Below are 23,833 nucleotides of genomic sequence, written 5' to 3' on the forward strand. Positions count from 1 at the left end.
TTACATTATGACAGACCAGCTAGATCTACTGTCTGTAATGTATTTTGACAGACCAGCTAGATCTACTGTCTTTATTACATTATGACAGACCAGCTAGATCTGCTGTCGCTTTTATAATATGACAGTCCAGCTAGATCTTATGTCGCTGTCTCTATTATGTTATGACAGACCAGCTAGATCTACTGTCTCTATTATATTATGACAGACCATCTATATCTACTGTCTCTATTGTATTATGACAGACCAGCTAGATCTACTACCTCTATTATATTATGACAGACCAGCTAGATCTACTGTCTCTATTATAATATGACAGACCAGCTAGATCTACTGTCTCTTTTATATTATGACAGACCAGCTAGATCTACTACCTCTATTATATTATGACAGACCAGCTAGATCTACTGTCTCTATTATAATATGACAGACCAGCTAGATCTACTGTCTCTTTTATATTATGACAGACCAGCTAGATCTACTGTCTTTATTACATTATGACAGACCAGCTTGATCTACTGTCGCTTTTATAATATGACAGACCAGCTAGATCTACTGTCTCTGTCTCTATTATATTATGACAGACCATCTATATCTGCTGTCTCTATTGTATTATGACAGACCAGCTAGATCTACTGTCTTTGTTACATTATGACAGACCAGCTTGATCTACTGTCGCTTTTATAATATGACAGTCCAGCTAGATCTGCTGTCTCTATTATATTATGACAGACCAGCTAGATCTACTGTCTCTATTATACTGTCTCTATTATACTGAGCTCTACAGTATGTGATATCAACACAGAAGTATATTTTCTGGGTGATTTAAATATTCACTGGCTTTCATCAAGCTTCCCAATCAAAAAAAAGTAAACACTGTAAACCAATACCTGCAATCTGGTTCAGGTTGTCAATCAACCTACCATGGTTACAAAAAAGCACAGGAATGAAATCATCAACATGTATTGATCACATCTTTAATAGTGCTGCAGAAATGTGCTTGAAAGCAGTATCCAGATTCACAGGATGTAGTGATCACAATATACATTGTCACCCCCCTATTTTGCTGTCTTACAACCTGGAATTAAACATATTTTGGGGGGTTGTATCATTTGATTGACACAACATGCCTACCACTTTGACGTTGAAAAATATTTTTTATTGTGAAACAAACAGGAAATAAGACAAAAAACTGAACTTGAGCGTGCATAACTATCCCCCCCAAAGTCAATACTTTGTAGAGCCAACTTTGCAGCAATTACAGCTGCAAGTCTCTTGGGGTATGTCTCTATAAGCTTGGCACATCTCGCCACTGGGATTGTTACCCCATTCTTCAAGGCACAACTGCTCCAGCTCCTTCAAGTTGGATGGGTTCCTGCTGGTGTACAGCAATCTTTAAGTCATACCACAGAATCTCAATTGGATTGAGGTTTGGGCTTTGACTAGGCCATTCCAAGACATTTAAATGTCTCCCCTTAAATCAATCGAGCGTTGCTTTAGCAGTATGCTTAGGGTCATTGTCTTGCTGGAAGGTGAACTTCCGTCCCAGTCTCAAATCTCTGTAAGACAAACAGGTTTCCCTCCAGAATTTCCCTGTATTTAGCGCCATCCATCATTCCTTCAATTCTGACCAGTTTCCCAGTCCGATGAAAAACATCCCCACAGCATGATGCTGCCACCACCATGATTCACTGTGGAGATGGTGTTCTCGGGGTTCTCTGGGTTTGTGCCAGACATAGCTTTTTCCTTGATTGCCAAAAAGCTACATTTTAGTCTCATCTGACCAGAATACATTCTTCTATATGTTTGAGAGTCTCCCACATGCTTTTTGGCGAACACCAAACATGTTAGCTTATTTTTTCTGGCCACTCTTCCGTAAAGCCCAGCTCTGTGGAGTGTACGGCTTAAAGTGGTCCTATGGACAGATACCCCAATCTCCGCTATGGAGCTTTGCAGCTCCTTCAGGGTTATCTTCGGTCGCTTTGTTGCCTCTGATTAATGCCCTCCTTGGTCTGTGAGTGTTGGTGGGCAGCCTTCTCTTGGCAGGTTTGTTGTGGTGCCATACTCTTTCTATTTTTTAATAGTGGATTTAATAGTGCTCCGTGGGATGTTCAAAGTTTCTGATCTTTTTTATAACCCAACCCTGATCTGTACTTCTCCACAACTTTGTCCCTGACCTGTTTGGGGAGCTCCTTGGTCTTCATGGTGCCACTTTCTTGGTGGTGCCCCTTGCTTAGTGGTGTTGCAGACTCTGGGGCCTTTCAGAACAGGTGTATATATACTGAGATCATGTGACAGATCATGTGACATTTAGATTGCACACAGGTGGACTTTATTTAACTAATTATGTGACTTCCGAAGGTAATCGGTTGCACCAGATCTTATTTAGGGACTTCATAGTAAAGGGGGTGAATACATATACACACCACTTCTCTGGGGGTTTTTATGTTTTATTTTTAAACAAGTGATTTTTTTTTTAAATTGCTTCACCAATTTGGACTATTTTGTTTATGTCCATTACATGAAATCCAAATAAAAATCCATTTAAATGACAGGTTATATTATATTTTTTACTATGGCCTATTTATTGCCTTACCTCCCTAATTTTACTACATTGGCACACACTGTATATAGATTTTATATATAGATGTTCCCCTCTCAGGCTCCTGGGTCTGTATAGGGATATACTTGTCACGCCTACTCCCGCTCCCCCCCCTCCAGCGCTCAACGTCGCCAGTTTATTCATTATTATGCACACCTGCCACCATCGTTAAGCACTCTATGAGACTCACCTGGACTCCAACACCTTCCTACCTCCCCTATATCTGTCACTCCCTTCTTTCCTCAGGTGTTATTGACTCTGTTTCTGTGTTTCATGTCTGTACTCTACTCGTGTTTCTTGTTTTGATCCATGTTCCGTTATTTATTAAATCCACTCCCTTGCTTCCTGATTCTTAGCGTACACATTACAATACTGAATGAAGAGGCCCCCCCCCCCCCTCTCAGGTTCATGAGCCTGTGTAAGGATATACTTAATGAAGAGGTTATCAGATCCCTGAGGCTGTATAGGCTGTATAGGCCCCCCCCTCTCAGGTTCATGAGCCTGTGTAAGGATATACTTAATGAAGAGGTTATCAGATCCCTGAGGCTGTATAGAAATATACTGAATGAAGAGGTTCCCCCTCTCAGACTCCTTAGCCTGTGTAGGGATACACTGAACAAAGAGGTTATCAGGCTCCTGCGCCTAACTAGGGATATACTGAATGAAAAGGTTCTCCCCTCTCAGACTTCTGGGCCTGTGTAGGGCGTGGTTAGAGCATGGTAAGAGCATTTGGGTTGTAACCGAAAGGTTGCAAGTTTGAATCCCAGAGCCGACAAGGTACAAAACTGTCGTTCTGCCCCTGAACGTGGCAGTTAACCCACTGTCCTCCACTCATCCCCTTCCCGTATCCGCACCAGGTGGTAGGTGTTCCATAGGTCCAGCTTGGAGAACACTGTGGCCTCCGGGAGCGGATCGAAGGCCGAGGAGAAGAATGGTAGCGGGTAGCGGTTCTTCACCAGGAAGACACAAGCATGTGCAAGAAGTCCTGCTACGACCGCCGAAGAGCCATCAAACGAGCAAAATGACAATATAGGAATAAGATGGAATTCTATTACACGACGCCCGCCGTATGTGACAGGAGCCACAGTCCATTACGGGCTACAAGGTAAGACCCATCTGTGATCTTCCCAATGATGCCTCTCTACCAAATGAACCCAAATGAACTCAAAACATGTTATGCACGCTGACCCAGAGGACGGGGTGACCACCATCACTCCTGTTCTCAAGAACTCTACCTGCCAGAATGACTACCGCCCTGTAGCACTCACACCTGTAATCATGAAGTGCTTTGAAAGGCTGGTTATGGCTCACATAAACTCCACCATCCCAGACATCCTGGACCCACTCCAATTCGCATAACTCCCCAACAGATCCATAGACGACGGAATCTCAATTGCACTCCACACTGCCTTCACCCACCTAGATAAGAGGAATTCAATATCATAGTCCCCTCCAAGCTCATCGCTAAACTAAGGGCCCTGGGACTGAACACATCCCTCTGCAACTGGATCCTGAATTTCTTGAAGGGCCGCCTCCAGGTAGTGAAGGTAGGCAACATCACCTCCTCCACACGCCATTTTACCTGCTGTTGTTGTGCTAACTAATTAGATGTTGTTGTCTCACCTACTGTTTTAGCTAGCTCTCCCAATTCAACACCTGTGATTACTGTATGCCTCGCTGTATGTCTCTCTCAAATGTCAATATGCCTTATATACTGTTGTTCAGGTTAGTTATCATTGTTTTAGTTTACAATGGAGCCCCTAGTTCCACTCTTCATACCCCTGATACCTCCTTTGTCCTACCTCCCACACATGCAGTGACCTCACCCATTACAACCAGCATGTCCAGAGATACAACCTCTCTCATCATCACCCAGTGCCTGGGCTTACCTCCGCTGTACCCGCACCCCACCATACCCCTGTCTGCGCATTATGCCCTGAATATATTCTACCATGCCCAGAAACCTGCTCCTCTTATTCTCTGTCCCCAACGCTCTAGGCGACCAGTTTTGATAGCCTTTAGCCGCACCCTCATACTACTCCTTCTCTGTTCCGCGGGTGATGTGGAGGTAAACCCAGGCCCTTCATGTCCCCAGGCACCCTCATTTGTTGACTTCTGTGATCGAAAAAGCCTTGGTTTCATGCATGTCAACATCAGAAGCCTCCTCCCTAAGTTTGTTTTACTCACTGCTTTAGCACAGTCTGCTAAACCTGATGTCCTTGCCGTGTCTGAATCCTGGCTCAGGAAGGCCACCAAAAATTTGGAGATTTCCATACCCAACTATAACATCTTCCGTCAAGATAGAACTGCCAAAGGGAGAGGAGTTGCAGTCTACTGCAGAGATCGCCTGCAAAGTAATGTCATACTTTCCAGGTCCATACCCAAACAGTTCGAACTACTAATTTTGAAAATCACTCTCTCCAGAAATAAGTCTCTCACTGTTGCCGCCTGCTACCGACCCCCCTCAGCTCCCAGCTGTGCCCTGGACACCATTTGTGAATTGATCGCCCCCCATCTAGCTTCAGAGTTTGTTCTGTTAGGTGACCTAAACTGGGATATGCTTAACACCCCGGCAGTCCTACAATCTAAGCTAGATGCCCTCAATCTCACACAAATCATCAAGGAACCCACCAGGTACAACCCTAACTCTGTAAACATGGGCACCCTCATAGACGTCATCCTGACCAACTGGCCCTCCAAATACACCTCCGCTGTCTTCAACCAGGATCTCAGCGATCACTGCCTCATTGCCTGTATCCGCTACGGAGCCGCAGTCAAACGACCACCCCTCATCACTGTCAAACGCTCCCTAAAACACTTCTGTGAGCAGGCCTTTCTAATCGACCTGGCCCGGGTATCCTGGAAGGACATTGAGGACCGTCAGTTGAGGATGCCTGGTCATTCTTTAAAAGTAACTTCCTCACCATTTTAGATAAGCATGCTCTGTTCAAAAAATGCAGAACTAAGAACAGATACAGCCCTTGGTTCACTCCAGAACTGACTGCCCTCGACCAGCACAAAAACATCCTGTGGCGGACTGCAATAGCATCGAATAGTCCCCGCGATATGCAACTGTTCAGGGAAGTCAGGAACCAATACACGCAGTCAGTCAGGAAAGCTAAGGCCAGCTTCTTCAGGCAGAAGTTTGCATCCTGTAGCTCCAACTCCAAAACGTTCTGGGACACGGTGAAGTCCATGGAGAACAAGAGCACCTCCTCCCAGCTGCCCACTGCACTGAGGCTAGGTAACACGGTCACCACTGATAAATCCATGATTATCGAAAACTTCAACAAGCATTTCTCAACGGCTGACCATGCCTTCCGCCTGGCTACTCCAACCTCGGCCAACAGCTCCACCACCCCCCTGCAGCTACTCGCCCAAGCCTCTCCAGGTTCTCCTTTACCCAAATCCAGATAGCAGATGTTCTGAAAGAGCTGCAAAACCTGGACCCGTACAAATCAGCTGGGCTTGACAATCTGGACCCTCTATTTCTGAAACTATCCGCCGCCATTGTCGCAACCCCTATTACCAGCCTGTTCAACCTCTCTTTCATATCGTCTGAGATCCCCAAGGATTGGAAAGCTGCCGCAGTCATCCCCCTCTTCAAAGGGGAGACACCTGGACCCAAACTGTTACAGACCTACATCCATCCTGCCCTGCCTATCTAAGGTCTTCGAAAGCCCAGTCAACAAAAAGGTCACTGACCATCTCGAATTCCACCGTACCTTCTCCACTGTGCAATCTGGTTTCCGAGCCGGTCACGGTTGCACCTCAGCCACGCTCAAGGTACTAAACAATATCATAACCGCCATCGATAAAAGACAGTACTGTGCAGCCGTCTTCATCGACCTTGCCAAGGGTTTCGACTCTGTCAATCACCATATTCTTATCGGCAGACTCAGTAGCCTCGGTTTTCGGATGACTGCCTTGCCTGGTTCACCAATTACTTTGCAGACAGAGTTCATTGTGTCAAATCGGAGAGCATGCTGTCCGGTCCTCTGGTAGTCTCTATGGGGGTGCCACAGGGTTCAATTCTCGGGCCGACTCTTTTCTCTGTATATATCAATGATGTTGCTCTTGCTGCGGGCGATTCCCTGATCCACCTCTACGCAGACAACACCATTCTATATACTTCCGGCCCGTCCTTGGACACTGTGCTATCTAACCTCCAAACGAGCTTCAATGCCATACAACACTCCTTCCGTGGCCTCCAACTGCTCTTAAACGCTAGTAAAACCAAATGCATGCTTTTCAACCGTTCGCTGCCTGCACCCGCACGCCTGACCAGCATCACCACCCTGGATGGTTCCGACCTTGAATATGTGGACATCTATAAGTACCTAGGTGTCTGGCTTGACTGTAAACTCTCCTTCCAGACTCATATCAGACATCTCCAATCGAAAATCAAATCAAGAGTCGGCTTTCTATTCCGCAACAAAGCCTCCTTCACTCACGCCGCCAAACTTACCCTAGTAAAACTGACTATCCTACCGATCCTCGACTTCGGCGATGTCATCTACAAAATTGCTTCCAACACTCTACTCAGCAAACTGGATGCAGTTTATCACAGTGCCATCTGTTTTGTCACTAAAGCACCTTATACCACCCACCACTGCGACCTGCATGCTCTAGTCGGCTGGCCCTCACTACATATTCGTCGCCAGACCCACTGGCTCCAGGTCATCTACAAGTCCATGCTAGGTAAAGCTCCGCCTTATCTCAGTTCACTGGTCACGATGGCAACACCCATCCGTAGCACGCGCTCCAGCAGGTGTATCTCACTGATCATCCCTAAAGCCAACACCTCATTTGGCCGCCTTTCATTCCAGTACTCTGCTGCCTGTGACTGGAACGAATTGCAAAAATCGCTGAAGTTGGAGACTTTTATCTCCCTCACCAACTTCAAACATCTGCTATCTGAGCAGCTACCCGATCGCTGCAGCTGTACATAGTCTATTGGTAAATAGCCACCCATTTTCACCTACCTCATCCCTATACTGTTTTTATTTATTTACTTTTCTGCTCATTTGCACACCAATATCTTTACCTGAACATGACCATCTGATCATTTATCACTCCAGTGTTAATCTGCAAAATTGTAATTATTCACCTACCTCCTCATGCCTTTTGCACACAATGTATATAGACTCCCCTTTTTTTCTACTGTGTTATTGACTTGTTAATTGTTTACTCCATGTGTAACTCTGTGTTGTCTGTTCACACTGCTATGCTTTATCTTGACCAGGTCGCAGTTGCAAATGAGAACTTGTTCTCAACTAGCCTACCTGGTTAAATAAAGGTGAAATAAAAAAATATTTAAAAAACACAGTCCCCTCCTGTACTCCGTTCACCCACGACTGTGTGGGCACGCATGACTCCAACACCATCATTAAGTTTGCTGACGATACGATCACAGCCTACAGGGAGGAGGTCAGTAACTTGGCAGTGTGGTGCCAGCACAACAACCCAGCTAACAACAAACGTTCCCGCAACTTAAGAGAACATTCCTTTCAGAGTCTCATTAGGTCATTAAACTAAAGTTATCATAGGAATGTTTTCGTGATGTGCAAGGAATGTTTCCAAGAGACCACTCCGTTAACATCAAATCGAACTTCCACAGAACTCAGAACTTAAGATATGAATGTTCTAGACTCATGTATCATGAGATTGTTGCAAGAACATTCCTTTCCAGTTTTCTAAGAGAATATTCAATCATTGTCCCAGAAAACATTACACAGAACATGGTAACCGTGTTCTCAAAATGTAAGACATGAATGTCCTAGACACGTTTCCTGAGAACATTGCAAGAACATTTGTTTCCAAAGAAAAATGTAGAACACGTCACGTCTTTTCAGCCATAGGTGCCATAGGTGCTAAGCAACGTCAGCACAATAACTTTTCGTCTGGAGCTTCATGAAATGGGTTTCCCTGGCCGAGCAACCGCACATAAGCCAAAGATCACCATGTGCAATACCAAGTGTCGGCTGGAGTGGTGTAAAGCTCTCAGTCTTTGGACTCTGGAGCAGTGGAAACACGTTCTCTGGAGTGATGAATCACTCTACATCATCTGGCAGTCCAACGGACGAATCTGGATGCAAGGAGAACGCTACCTGTCCCAATACATATTGCCAACTGTAAAGTTTGTTGGAGGAGGATGATGTTCGGGGCTGTTTTCATGGTTCGGGTCCCTTAGTTCCAGTGAAGGGAAATCTTTACGCTACAGTATACAATGGCATTCTAGACGATTCTGTGCTTTCAACTTTGTGGCAACAGTTTGGTGAAGGCCCTTTCCTGTTTCAGCATGACAATGCCCCTGTGCACAAAGTGAGGTCCATATAGAAACGGTTTCTAGAGATCAGTGTAGAAGAACTTGATTGGCCTGCACATAGCCCTGACCTCAACCCCATCGAATGCCTAATTGCCCAACATCAGTGCCAACCTCACTAATGCTCTTGGGGCTGAATGGAAGTAAGTCCCTGCAGTAATGTACCAACATCTAGTGGAAAGCCTTCCCAGAAGAGTGGAGGCTGTTATAGCAGCAAAGGGGGGACCAACTCCATATTAATGCCCATGTAACACTTCTCGTTGGTGGAAGGAGAGGAGGACCAAAATGCAGCGTGGTAAGTGTTCGTCATGTTTTAATTGAACAAACTGAACACTACAAAAAATAATAACGAAGAGAAAATGAAACAGTTCTGCCAGAAATTAAACACCCAATTTAAACACCCACAACCAAAATGGGGAAAACAGGCAACCTAAGTATGATTCTCAATCAGAGACAACGAACGACACCTGCCTCTGATTGAGAACCATACTAGGCCAAACACATAGAAATATAACAACCTAGAAAAAAGAACATACCCACCCCAACTCACGCCCTGACCAACCTAACACAAAGACATAAAAAAGAACATAGACAACCCAACTCACGCCCTGACCAACCAAACACAAAGACATAAAAAAGAACATAGACAACCCAACTCACGCCCTGACCAACCTAACACAAAGACATAAAAAAGAACATAGACAACCCAACTCACGCCTGACCAACCTAACACAAAGACATAAAAATAACATAGACAACCCAACTCACGCCTGACCAACCTAACACAAAGACATAAAAAGAACATAGACAACCCAACTCACGCCCTGACCAACCTAACACAAAGACATAAAAAATAACATAGACAACCCAACTCACGCCCTGACCAACCTAACACAAAGACATAAAAAGAACATAGACAACCCAACTCACGCCCTGACCAACCTAACACAAAGACATAAAAAAGAACATAGGCAACCCAACTCACGCCCTGACCAACCTAACACAAAGACATAAAAAAGAACATAGACAACCCAACTCACGCCCTGACCAACCTAACACAAAGAAATAAAAAAGGAACTAAGGTCAGAACGTGACAGCCCATCATTTTGGAATCAAATGTTTGACAAGCACATGTCCACATACTTTTGGTCATGTAGTGTACCTTACGTATTTTCTCGTATTTCCTCGTATTCCTATTTCTGGTGTGTTTTTGTTCTACATTACTTCATTTTATAGTACTACTAATATTGGTTACTGCATTGTTGGGAAAGAGCTGGCAAGAAAGCCATTTCACTGTACTTGTGCACGTGACATTAAAACTTGAAAGCTAAAAGTACACAACAGTATGTGATGGTCGCAGAGGAGAGAGAGAAGAGACACAGGACCATCTTTTGGTTAATCTGTGCACTATGTCATGTACTACTGTTGTTTTCCTCCAACATCAGTGGTCAAACAGTAGGGAGCGCTTTGAACATCTTTCAGAACATACACCATCTGTGCTGCCGTGTTCTAAAACGTGCAAATGACCAAGTGTCTGAGTTTGCAGGCTGTACATTCGATAGGATTACTTTTAATTATCCTCTAGATGTTGGTTTTATTTATTGCTTGCGTGACAGGCGTCATTGACATGCGGAGTGTCTGAAGGAGATCGAACTGTGAAAATGTGTTCAAATATAAGCCTTGATTTTTAAGATTGTAAGACCGTCGGTTCGAGGTCTTGACCTGACTGCAGTTCGGTGTTGTAACCGGGGCAAATGCTCACTTTGAAATTGTTGCATGTTTTGCGTTTCTATTTTTGTTCAGTGTATGTAGTCTCCGTTTAGATGTCTGCTTTATAAAACTGATGAGCCTATCTGACATTTAGGCCTATGGCCCATAGTCATATAATTTAGAATTAATTTAGGGTGATGTGAGAGCCAACATTTTGTCACCATTATACACCCACAGTCTTCAATTTAAACACACACACACTATACACTATACCACGCATATATTATATATTATATTATTATTAAAATATTGGAACTGAAGACATATGAACATTCTAATCCAATGTTTCCTCAAATAAAAGCTCGTAAAAAAGATGAGTTCAAGAACAAAAAGTGTGATTATTAACATAATTACTTTACATTATTATTACAATGTATTATTATTACCATGTATTATTCATAATGTATTAATATAATGTATTATTACAATGTATTATTCATAATGTATTAATATAATGTATTATTACAATGTATTATTATAATGTATTAATATATTGAATTATTACAATGTATTATTATAATGTATTAATATAATGTATTATTACAATGTATTATTCAGAATGTATTAATATATTGAATTATTACAATTATTACAGAATGTATTAATATAATGTATTATTACAATGTATTATTATAATGTATTAATATATTGAATTATTACAATGTATTATTATAATGTATTAATATAATATATTACAATGTATTATTATATTATTACAATGTATTATTATTATCAGAATGTATTAATATATTGAATTATTAATTATCAGAATGTATTAATATATTGAATTATTACATAATGTATTAATATAATGTATTATTAATGTATTATTCAGAATGTATTAATATTATTACAATGTATAATATTATAATGTATTATTACAATGTAATATAATGTATTAATATAATGTATTATTACAATGTATTATTCATAATGTATTAATATATTGAATTATTACAATGTATTATTCATAATGTATTATTATAATGTACTATTATAATGTTTTATTACAATGTATTAATATAATGTATTATTATAATGTATTAATATAATGTATTATTATAATGTATTAATATAATGTATTATTATAATGTATTAATATAATGTATTATTACAATGTATTATTATAATGTATTAATATAATGTATTATTACAATGTATTATTCAGAATGTATTAATATATTGAATTATTACAATGTATTATTCATAATGTATTATTATAATGTACTATTATAATGTTTTATTATAATGTATTAATATAATGTATTATTACAATGTATTATTATTATAATGTATTAATATATTGAATTATTACAATGTATTATTATAATGTATTAATATAATGTATTATTACAATGTATTATTCAGAATGTATTAATATATTATTATTACCATGTATTATTCATAATGTATTAATATAATGTATTATTACAATGTTTTATTATAATGTATTAATATAATGTATTATTACAATGTATTATTATAATGTATTAATATAATGTATTATTACAATGTATTATTCAGAATGTATTAATATATTGAATTATTACAATGTATTATTCATAATGTATTATTATAATGTACTATTATAATGTTTTATTACAATGTATTAATATAATGTATTATTATAATGTATTAATATAATGTATTATTATAATGTATTAATATAATGTATTATTATAATGTATTAATATAATGTATTATTATAATGTATTATTACAATGTATTAATATAATGTATTATTATAATGTATTATTATAATGTATTATTATAATGTATTAATATAATGTATTATTATAATGTATTAATATAATGTATTATTATAATGTATTAATATAATGTATTATTATAATGTATTAATATAATGTATTATTATAATGTATTAATATAATGTATTATTACAATGTATTATTATAATGTATTATTACAATGTATTATTACTTATATTATAATTATTATTATTCATCTTATTTGTTATTGTCATACTCTTTATAGGCATAATTATATAATTGAAAAAACGTTACTTTATTAGTATAATTATATTAATTGTACTACTTATAATTTAATAAGAATTATACTCCTTGTGCTATACCAATCCTACGAACACTGATGATGATCATAATAATAATATAAACTGAAGAATTTAAACTGAAGAATAAAACAAATATAAATATACAGTTGAAGTCTGAAGTTTACATTTAAACTCAGTTTACACCTTAGCCAAATAAATGTAAACTCAGTTTACACCTCAGCCAAATAAATTTAAACTCAGTTTACACCTCAGCCAAATAAATTTAAACTCAGTTTACACCTTAGCCAAATAAATGTAAACTCAGTTTACACCTTAGCCAAATAAATGTAAACTCAGTTTACACCTTAGCCAAATAAATGTAAACTCAGTTTACACCTTAGACAAATAAAATTAAACTCAGTTTACACCTTAGACAAATAAATTTAAACTCAGTTTACACCTTAGCCAAATAAATTTAAACTCAGTTTTTCACAATTCCTGACATTTAATCATAGTAAATATTCCATTTCTTATGTCAGTTAGGATCACCACTTTATTTAATAATGTGAAATGTCAGAATAATACTAGAGAGAATTATTTATTTCAGCATTTATTTCTTTCATCACATTCCCAGTGCGTCAGAAGTTTACATACACTCAATTATTATTTGGTAGCATTGCCTTTAAATTGTTAAACTTGGGTCAAACGTTTCAGGTAGCCTTCCACAAGCTTCCCACAATAAATTGGGTGAATTTTTGCCCATTCCTCCTGACAGAGCTGGTGTAACTGAGTCAGGTTTGTAGGCCTCCTTGCTCACACACACTTTTTCAGTTCTGTCCACAAATGTTCTATAGGATTGAGGTCAGGGCTTTGTGATGGCCACTCCAATACCTTGACTTTGTTGTCCTTAAGCCATTTTGCCACAACTTTGGAAGTATGCTTGGGGTCATTGTCCATCTGGAAGACCCATTTGTGACCAAGCTCTAACTTCCTGACTGATGTATTGAGATGTTGCTTCAATATATCCCCATAATTTCCCTGCCTCATGATACTACTTTGTGAAGTGCACCAGTCCCTCCTGCAGCAAAGCACCGCACAACAGGATGCTGCCACCCCCGTGCTTCACGGTTGGGATGGTGTTCATCAGCTTGCAAGCCTCCCCCTTTTTCCTCCAAACATAATGATGGTCATTATGGCCAAACAGTTCTATTCATCAGATCAGAGGACATTTCTCCAAAAAGTACGATCTTTGACCCCATGTGCAGTTGCAAACCGTAGTCTGGCTTTTTTATGGCAGATTCTGAGCTGTGGCTTCTTCCTTGCTGAGCGTCTTTCAGGTTATATCGATATAGGATATATCGTTTTACTGTGGATATAGATACTTTTGTACCTATTTCCTCCAGCATCTTCACTTTGCTGTTGTTCTGGGATTGATTTGCACTTTTCGCATCAAAGTACGTTCATCTCTAGGAGACAGAACGCGTCTCCTTCCTGAGCGGTATGACGGCTGCATGGTCCCATGGTGTTTATACTTGCGTACTATTGTTTATACAGATGAACATGGTACCTTCAGGCGTTTGGAAATTGCTCCCAAGGATGAAGCAAACTTGTGGAGGTCTACAATTATTTTTATGAGGTCTTGGCTGATTTCTTTTGATGTTCCCATAATGTCACGCAAATAGGCACTGAGTTTGAAGGTAGGCCTTGAAATAAATCGACAGGTACACCTCCAATTGACTCAAATGATGTCAATTAGCCTATCAGAAGCTTCTAAAGCCATGACATATTTTCTGGAATGTTCCAAGCTGTTTAAAGGCACAGTCAACTTTGTGTATGTAAACTTCTGACCCACTGGAATTGTGATACAGTGAAATAATCTGTCTGTAAACAATTGTTTGACAAATTACTTGTGTCATGCACAAAGTAGATGTCCTAACCGACTTGCCAAAACTATAGTTTGTTAACAAGAAATTTGTGGAGTGGTTGAAAAAACAAGTATTAATGACTCCAACCTAAGTGTATGTAAACTTCTGAATTCATCTGTATAAGCCTGTAATCTCCCATTTATTGTCTCAATAAACAAGTTAATTGACCTGCTTTGAATGTCTATTATTAGAAACTATTTAAATGCATATTTATATTATTATAAAAATGATATGTATATGTAACCGATGTGAAATGGCTTGCTAGTTAGCTGGGTGCTAATAGCGTTTCAGTCGGTGACGGTCCGCTTTGCTCTTCAAGGCTTTGTGGCGCGATGGGTAACGACTCCTCGAGGGTGGCTGTTGTTGATGTGTTCAGAGGGTCCTGGTTCCAACCCAGGTAGGGGCAAGGAGAGGGACGGAAGCTGTATTGTTATATATCATAATAGTAGCCTTCTAATTATAACAACATTTAGGTTTAAGGCTTTGGATAAAATAATAGGAGGTATTTTATATATTAGACCTATTCTACTGACGCTGATTTTAATCATTTTCAGGTCATATTTTTCAATGGATATTATGTTTTAAGGAAACCGTCACTGTGGAGTTCTTCTCTTTCTCACCTCTGCATGTCGGTTCAAGTTCCATGACCACACCCCCAACCAGTTAGTGGTTGTCTTTTGGCTTTTAGAGATGATCTGTCTGAATGAGAAACTGTCGGTCTGAAGTTATACAATCTGGTACTTGTTGCTGCTGTTGCTTGTTCATCCGTTCTAACCCGTTACTGTAGCGTCTTGGGGTTGTCCTCCCGCGTGGAGCATGAACTCCATCGACCCTTCAGTCCACCACACCTCCTCTCCATCCGCCAGCTCTCTCCAACCCCAGCCCAAGGGCGCCCAGGAGCCGCAGGAGATGGCTGTCTACTGCGACAATTTAAACATGTATCACCACCAGCAGAGCTTCCAGGGCGCACAGAGGCCGTCTGGATACGGCTTCGGAGATTACACATCCTCCCCCAACCCATACCTTTGGTTGAACAGGCCCGCTGTCAACTCCGCATCCTTCATGCCGCCTTCCTACGGGACACAACGGCAGTTCCTCACCAACTCCCCCGGGTTCGGGGGTCCAGACCTGGGTTGGCTGTCCATCGCCAGTCAGGAGGAGTTGCTAAAGCTGGTCCGTCCTCCCTACTCCTACTCTGCGCTCATCGCCATGGCGATCCAGAACGTGCACGATAAGAAGTTGACCCTGAGTCAGATCTACCGGTATATCGCTGATAACTTCCCGTTCTATAAGAAGAGCAAGGTGGGGTGGCAGAACTCTATCCGACATAATCTGTCACTTAACGACTGTTTTAAAAAGGTCCCCCGTGATGAGGATGACCCAGGTATTATAATTATATTATATTATTGTAACATCTATTTGTAACCTATAAATGTTCTAGCCCCATGTGTAGATATAATGTTATATGGTAATGACTCAGGTGGGCTATGTGATGTTCAGCTGTTCATTAGAAATCCTATACAAACACGTGTAAAAGCGCTGGCCTATGACCGATTGAACAACTCGATGTAGGCCGGTTGCAGGCTATCATGTCAGTTAAAACCAGTTAGATGAAATAAAGGCTAATCCCATATCCAGGTAATTGTTAATTTTCTACTTTCAAATTGTTCCCTCAACGTTGAAGGCTAGAATGCGTATTATAGTGCTTATTTTGTGAAAATCAAATATATAAAGTCATATTAGCAGGACAATGACTGATATTATATTGTAACGATAAGCGCGGAAATCGACTCTGCGGTTTAGGCATGCTTTTGCGCGCCGGACCTCGGGCTAGAAGGTCGAGAGTTCGAGACCTTCCCTGCCTGTCTCATTACAATATGACATTCCATAGATTTAGGATGTGAAGAGTCTAATATAATGCATGAATGGCCTTCTGCTCTATCATGGGAAGTATAACTATGTGGCAATACATATATTATAATATACAGAGCCTTCACAAAGTATTCTTGTAACAGTATAACTTTAGACCGTCCCCTCGCCCATATCCGGGCGCGAACCAGGGACACTTTGCACACATCAACAACAGTCACCCACGAAGCATCGTTACCCATCGCTCTGGGTTATCTGTAAGGTCCCTCATCTCTGTACCCCAACACATACAATTATCTGTAAGGTCCCTCATCTCTGTACCCCACACATACAATTATCTGTAAGGTCCCTCATCTCTGTATCACACACATACAATTATCTGTAAGGTCCCTCATCTCTGTATCACACACATACAATTATCTGTAAGGTCCCTCATCTCTGTACCCCACACATACAATTATCTGTAAGGTCCCTCATCTCTGTATCACACACATACAATTATCTGTAAGGTCCCTCATCTCTGTATCACACACATACAATTATCTGTAAGGTCCCTCAGTCCAACAGTGAATTTGAAACAGATTCAACCACAAAGACCAGGGAGGTTTTACAATGCCTCGCAAAGTAGGGCACCTATTGGTAGATGTAATCGCTGCCAAAGGTGATTCCAACATCTATTGACTCAGGGGTTGAATACTTTTCTAATCAAGATATGTTAGTGGTTTTTTTCTTCGAATGTGACATTACAGAGTATTTTGTGTAGATCATTGACAAAAAAATGACAATTTAATCCATTTTAATCCCACTTTGTAACACAACATCATGTGGAAAAAGTCAAGGGGTATGAATACTTTCTGAAGACACTGTATATTATTCTATAGGTTAATCCCAATGGTTTGTTAGAAATAGGAAACGTTAGGGATGAGCTTGTTATTAGAGGCTTCACGCGCATGTGGACATTCAGTTTCCTACCATGGCAGGTTATAGATAAACGGTTTGATAATCCTAACCTTGGAGCGCTCAGAGCAGAGCACACAGATTCTATGTGATAATGTACACCATACTAGTACATTACATTGTGGGCATGTATCTTAGTGGTTAGAGTGTTGGGACAATAACTGAAAGTTTGCTGGATCGAATCCCCGAGCTGACAAGGTAAACATCTGTCGTTCTGCCATGGGCACCGTGGATGTTGATTAAGGCAGCCCCCCCACGCACCTCTCTGATTCAGGGGGGTTGGGTTAAATGCAGAAGACACACCTCTCTGATTCAGGGGGGTTGGGTTAAATGCAGAAGACACACCTCTCTGATTCAGGGGGGTTGGGTTAAATGCAGAAGACACACCTCTCTGATTCAGGGTTGGGTTAAATGCAGAAGACACACCTCTCTGATTCAGGGTTGGGTTAAATGCGGAAGACACACCTCTCTGATTCAGGGGGGTTGGGTTAAATGCAGAAGACACACCTCTCTGATTCAGGGGGGTTGGGTTAAATGCAGAAGACACACCTCTCTGATTCAGGGGGGTTGGGTTAAATGCAGAAGACACACCTCTCTGATTCAGGGGGGTTGGGTTAAATGCAGAAGACACACCTCTCTGATTCAGGGGGGTTGGGTTAAATGCAGAAGACACACCTCTCTGATTCAGGGGGGTTGGGTTAAATGCAGAAGACACACCTCTCTGATTCAGGGGGGTTGGGTTAAATGCAGAAGACACACCTCTCTGATTCAGAGGGGTTGGGTTAAATGCAGAAGACACACCTCTCTGATTCAGGGGGTTGGGTTAAATGCAGAAGACACACCTCTCTGATTCAGGGGGGTTGGGTTAAATGCAGAAGACACACCTCTCTGATTCAGGGGGTTGGGTTAAATGCAGAAGACACACCTCTCTGATTCAGAGGGGTTGGGTTAAATGCAGAAGACACACACCTCTCTGATTCAGGGGGGTTGGGTTAAATGCAGAAGACACACCTCTCTGATTCAGGGGGGTTGGGTTAAATGCAGAAGACACATTTCAGTTGAAGACATTCCGTTGACTAGGAAACCCCCCTTTCCTTTCCCATTGTGTGAATGTGTACATTCCATATAAAGGAGAGGCTCGTCAGTGTTGTATTCCTGCACCCAACACAACCTTCAGACTTTACCCAAGTCCTCATTTCTTTTATCTGTGATATTGTTTGGCCCAGCAGCGGTATTCTCAAGATGAGCATGTCACTCTGTGGTTCTTCATTGCATTCGGAAAGTATTCAGACCCCTTGACTGTTTCCACATTTCGTATTCTAAAATGGATTCAATAGTTTTTTTTTTCCATCATCAATCTACACACAATACCCCATAATGACAAAGGAAAAATAGGTTTTCAGAAATGTTAGGAAATATATACAAAAATAAAACAACAAAATATGACATTTACATAATTATTCAGATCCCTTACTTTGTTGAAGCACCATGCTTCACCTTAGGGGATGGTGCCAGGTTACCTCCAGATGTGACGCTTGGCATTCAGGCCAAAGAGTTCAATCTTGATTTCATCAGACCAGAGAATCTTGTTTCTCATGGTCTGAGAGTCTTTAGGTGCCTTTTGGCAAACTCAAGTGGGATGCCGTGCCTTTTATTGAGGAGTGGCTTCCGTCTGGCCACTCTACCATTAAGGCCTGATTGTTGGAGAGCTGCAGAGATGGTTATCCTTCTGGAAGTTTCTCCCATCTCCACAGAGGAACTCTGGAGCTCTGTCAGAGTGATCATCAGGTTCTTGCTCAGTTTGGTTCTGCTCTAAGAGTCTTGGTGGTTCCAAACTTCTTCCACTTAATAAAGATGGAGGCCATTGTGTTCTTGGGGACCTTCAATGCTGCAGACATGTTTTTGTACCCTTCCTCAGTTCTGTGCCTCGACACAATCCTGTCTCTGACCCCCTGGCCAGGCGGCCAGCTCTAATAAGAATCTTGGTGGATCCAAACTTCTTCCATTTAGGAATAATGGTTTTTGCTCTGACATGCACTGTCAACTGTGGGACCGTATATAGACAGGTGTGTTCCTTTACAAATCATGTCCAATCAATTGAATTTACCACAGGTGGACTTCAATCAAGTTGTAGAAACATCTCAAGGATGATCGATGGAAACAGGATGCACTTGAGTTCCATTTAGAGTCTCATAGCAAAGGGTCTGAATACTTACGCAGATAAGGAATTTCTGTTTTTTATTATTAATACATTTGCAAAAATGTATAAAACCTGTTTTTGCTTTGTCGTTATGGGATATTGTGTGTAGATTGATGAGAATTTATTTTTTGGGCTCCCGAGTGGTGCAGAGGTCTAAGGCACTGTGTCACTACAGTCTCTGAGTCGAATCCAAGCTGTATCACATCCGGACGTGATTGGGAGTCCCACAGGGTTGCGCACAATTGGCCCAGCGTCGTCCAGGTTTGGCCGGGGTAGGCCGTCATTGTAAATAAGAATTTGTTCTTAACTGACTTGCCTAGTTAGATAAAGGTCAAATAAATAAAAAATAAAATATTTAATCCATTTTAAAATAAGGCTGTAATGTAACAAAATGTGGACAAAAGGAAGGGTTCTGGATACAGACGCCCTGTATAGACTAAATATACTGTCAATTATATTATATATACATAATACTGATGTGAAAATAAATATACTGTAAATTATATTATATATACATAATACTGATGTGAGAATAAATATACTGTAAATTATATTATATATACATAATACTGATGTGAAAAATAAAAGGTATATTTTTTCATGTTCCAGGTAAAGGGAACTACTGGACGTTGGATCCGAACTGTGAGAAGATGTTTGACAACGGGAACTTCAGGAGGAAGAGGAAGCGCCGCTCCGACTCCACTAACAGCACCAAGACAGAGGACGGCCAAACCGCCCCGCCCATCAAGACCTTAGACAGCCCCCAGCTCCTAGGCACCGCCTCCCCAGACATGGAAGTGGTCAGTGAGGGTCATAGGAGCTCCTCCCCCCTAAGCCTGGTGTCCAGCGCTCCGTGTTGTAACAACTTTTTCAGCAGTATGGCTGGGCTGGGCTCTGGGTCCTTGGGCTCCGGGTCCCTAGGTGCCTCTAGTCCCCCCAGCAGACAGACTGGCTCTCTGGGGTTGGTCAACGAGCTGACCAATAGGAACATTACAGCCCTCCATAGCAGCCCATACCACAACCACACCACCCACATCCCGACACAGGCCCCGGGCCAGGACTACCCGGGGGTCTCAGATTCAGGCCACGGGGTCCACGGTCACCCGGCAGACAACCTGTCTCACTTCAACAGAGGAGTGTTCTGCAATACCTTCAGCGGAGGGGGGCAGGAAGGACAGTTCAACAGCCACTTCTACAACAGCTTCAGTGGAGGGGGGCAGACAGGACAGTTCAACAGCCACTTCTACAACGGCTTCAGCGTCAACGGTCTAATATACCCCAGAGAGGGCACGGACGTGTAGCATATAATGTATAACGTGTATTTGTATTCGTATTTATTACGGATCCCCAGTAGTTCCTGCCTAGGAAGCAGCTACTCTTCCTGGGGTCCAGCAAAATTAAGGCAGTTTATCTTCTTTTTTTTAAACATTACAATACATTCACAGTTTTCACAATACACTGTGTGCCCTCAGGCCCCTACTCCACCACTACCACATATCTACAGTACTAAATCCATGTGTATGTGTGTAAAGTGCATGTGTTATCGTGTGTGTGTGTGTATGAATGTGTCTGTGCCAATGTTTGTGTTGCTTCACAGACCTCACTGTTCCATAAGGTGTTTTTAATCTGTTTTTAAATCTAATTTTACTGCTTGCGTCAGTTACTTGATGTGGAATAGAGTTCCATGTAGTCATGGCTCTATGTAGTACTGTGGAATAGAGTTCCATGTAGTCATGGCTCTATGTAGTACTGTGGAATAGAGTTCCATGTAGTCATGGCTCTATGTAGTACTGTGGAATAGAGTTCCATGTAGTCATGGCTCTATGTAGTACTGTGGAATAGATTTCCATGTAGTCATGGCTGTATGTAGTACTGTGGAATAGAGTTCCATGTAGTCATGGCTCTATGTAGTACTGTGGAATAGAGTTCCATGTAGTCATGGATCTATGTAGTACTGTGGAATAGAGTTCCATGTAGTCATGGATCTATGTAGTACTGTGGAATAGAGTTCCATGTAGTCATGTCTCTATGTTGTACTGTAGAATAGAGTTCCATGTAGTCATGGCTCTATGTAGTACTGTGGAATAGATTTCCATGTAGTCATGGCTGTATGTAGTACTGTGGAATAGAGTTCCATGTAGTCATGGCTCTATGTAGTACTGTGGAATAGAGTTCCATGTAGTCATGGATCTATGTAGTACTGTGGAATAGAGTTCCATGTAGTCATGTCTCTATGTTGTACTGTAGAATAGAGTTCCATGTAGTCATGGCTCTATGTAGTACTGTGGAATAGAGTTCCATGTAGTCATGGCTTTATGTAGTACTGTGGAATAGAGTTCCATGTAGTCATGGCTCTATGTAGTACTGTGGAATAGAGTTCCATGTAGTCATGGCTCTATGTAGTACTGTGGAATAGAGTTCCATGTAGTCATGGCTCTATGTAGTACTGTGGAATAGAGTTCCATGTAGTCATGGCTCTATGTAGTACTGTGGAATAGAGTTCCATGTAGTCATGGCTCTATGTAGTACTGTGGAATAGAGTTCCATGTAGTCATGGCTCTATGTAGTACTGTGGAATAGAGTTCCATGTAGTCATGGCTCTATGTAGTACTGTGTGCCTCCCATAGTCTGTTCTGGACTGTGAAGAGACCTCTGGTGGCATGTCTTGTGGGGTAGTCAGGGTGTCTGAAATGTGTGCCAGTAGTTCAAACAGACAGCTCAGTGAATTCAACATGTCAATACCTCTCACAAATACAAGTAGTGATGAAGTCAAACTCTCCTCTACTTTGAGCCAGGAGAGATTGACATGCATATTATTAATGTTAGCTCTCTGTGTACATCCAAGGCCAGCCATGCTGCCCTGTTCTGAGCCAATTGCAATTTTCCTAAATCCTTTTTTGTGGCACCTGACCACACGATTGAACAGTAATCCGGGTGTGACAAAACTAGGGCCTGTAGGACCTGCCTTGTTTATAGTGCTGTTAAGAAGACAGAGAAGTGTTTATCATGGACAGACTTCTCCCCATCTTAGCTACTGTTGTGTCAATATATTTTGACCATGCAATTTACAATCCAGGGTTAGTTTAGTCAGCTCAACTTGCTCAATTTCCACATTATTCATTACAAGACTAAGTTGAGATTTAGGGGTCAGTGAAAGATTTGTCCCAAATACAATGCTTTCAGTTTTTTAAATATTTAAGACTAACTTATTCCTTGCCATCAATTCTGAAACTATCTGCAGCTCTTTGTTAAGTGTTGCAGTCATTTCAGAAACTGTAGTAGCTGACGTGTATAGATAGACACTGGCTTTACTCAAAGCTTGTGTCATGTCATTAGTAAAGATTGAGAAAGTATTGGGCCTAGATAGCTGCCCTGGGGAATTCCTCATTACCTGGATTATATATTATAACTGGATTATATATTATAACACCCTCTGTGTTCTGTTAGACAGGTAACTCCTTATCCACATTATAGCAGGGGGTATTAAGCCATAACACAGGTTTTTTCAGCAGCAGATTATGATCGATAATGTCAAAAGCCGGCACTGAAGTCTAACAAAACAGCCTCCATAATATTTTTATCATCAATTTCTCTCAGCCAATCATCAGTCATGTGTGTAAGTGCTGTGCTTGTTGAATGTCCTTCCCTATCAGCATGCTGAAAGTCTGTTGTCAATTTGTTAACTGTAAAATAGCATTGTATCTGGTCAAACACCATTTTTTCCAGAAGTTTACTAAGGGTTGATAACCGTCTGATTGGTCGGCTATTTGAGCCAGTAAAGGGGGATTCACTATTCTTGGGTAGCGGAATGACTTCAGCTTCCCTCCAGGCCTGAGGGCTTAAATTGAAGATGTGGCAAATAGGCATGTCAATATCATCTGCTATTATCCACAGTCATTTTCTCTCCAGATTGTCAGACCTTGGTTGCTTGTCATTATTGATAGACAACAATTATTTTGTTCACCACTTTCACACTCACGTTACAGAATTCAAAATTACAACGCTTGTCTTTCATGATTTGGTCAGATATACTTGGATGTGTAGTGTCAGTGTTTGTTGTTGTTGGCATGTCATCCTTCAGTTTGCCAATGAAAAAATAATTAAAGTATTTGGCAATATCAGTTGGTTTTTATTTATTTATTTCACCTTTATGTAACCAGGTAGGCAAGTTGAGAAC

General features: G+C 40.9%; 1 protein-coding gene across 1 annotated transcript; it reads left to right on the top strand.

The window, feature by feature from the left end:
* Positions 1-15,420: 15,420 nt before the first annotated feature.
* LOC118380803 (forkhead box protein I1c-like) lies at positions 15,421-21,325 on the top strand. The gene is made up of 2 exons (XM_035767779.2): positions 15,421-16,014; positions 20,266-21,325. Exons 1-2 carry the CDS (start codon positions 15,447-15,449, stop codon positions 20,955-20,957), a joined length of 1,260 nt encoding a protein of 419 aa, XP_035623672.1. The 5' UTR covers positions 15,421-15,446; the 3' UTR covers positions 20,958-21,325.
* The last annotated feature ends 2,508 nt before the right edge of the window (positions 21,326-23,833 follow it).

The sequence above is a fragment of the Oncorhynchus keta genome, chromosome 35 (assembly GCF_023373465.1).
Source record: "Oncorhynchus keta strain PuntledgeMale-10-30-2019 chromosome 35, Oket_V2, whole genome shotgun sequence".
In the NCBI taxonomy this organism is placed as follows: Eukaryota; Metazoa; Chordata; class Actinopteri; order Salmoniformes; family Salmonidae; genus Oncorhynchus; species Oncorhynchus keta.

Excerpts from the sequence above, each read along its gene's own strand:
- LOC118380803 (XM_035767779.2), top strand. The coding sequence starts at position 15,447 with ATGAACTCCATCGACCCTTCAGTCCACCACACCTCCTCTCCATCCGCC. Across the intron at positions 16,015-20,265 it reads CCGTGATGAGGATGACCCAG|GTAAAGGGAACTACTGGACG; the intron begins GTATTATAATTA and ends TTCATGTTCCAG.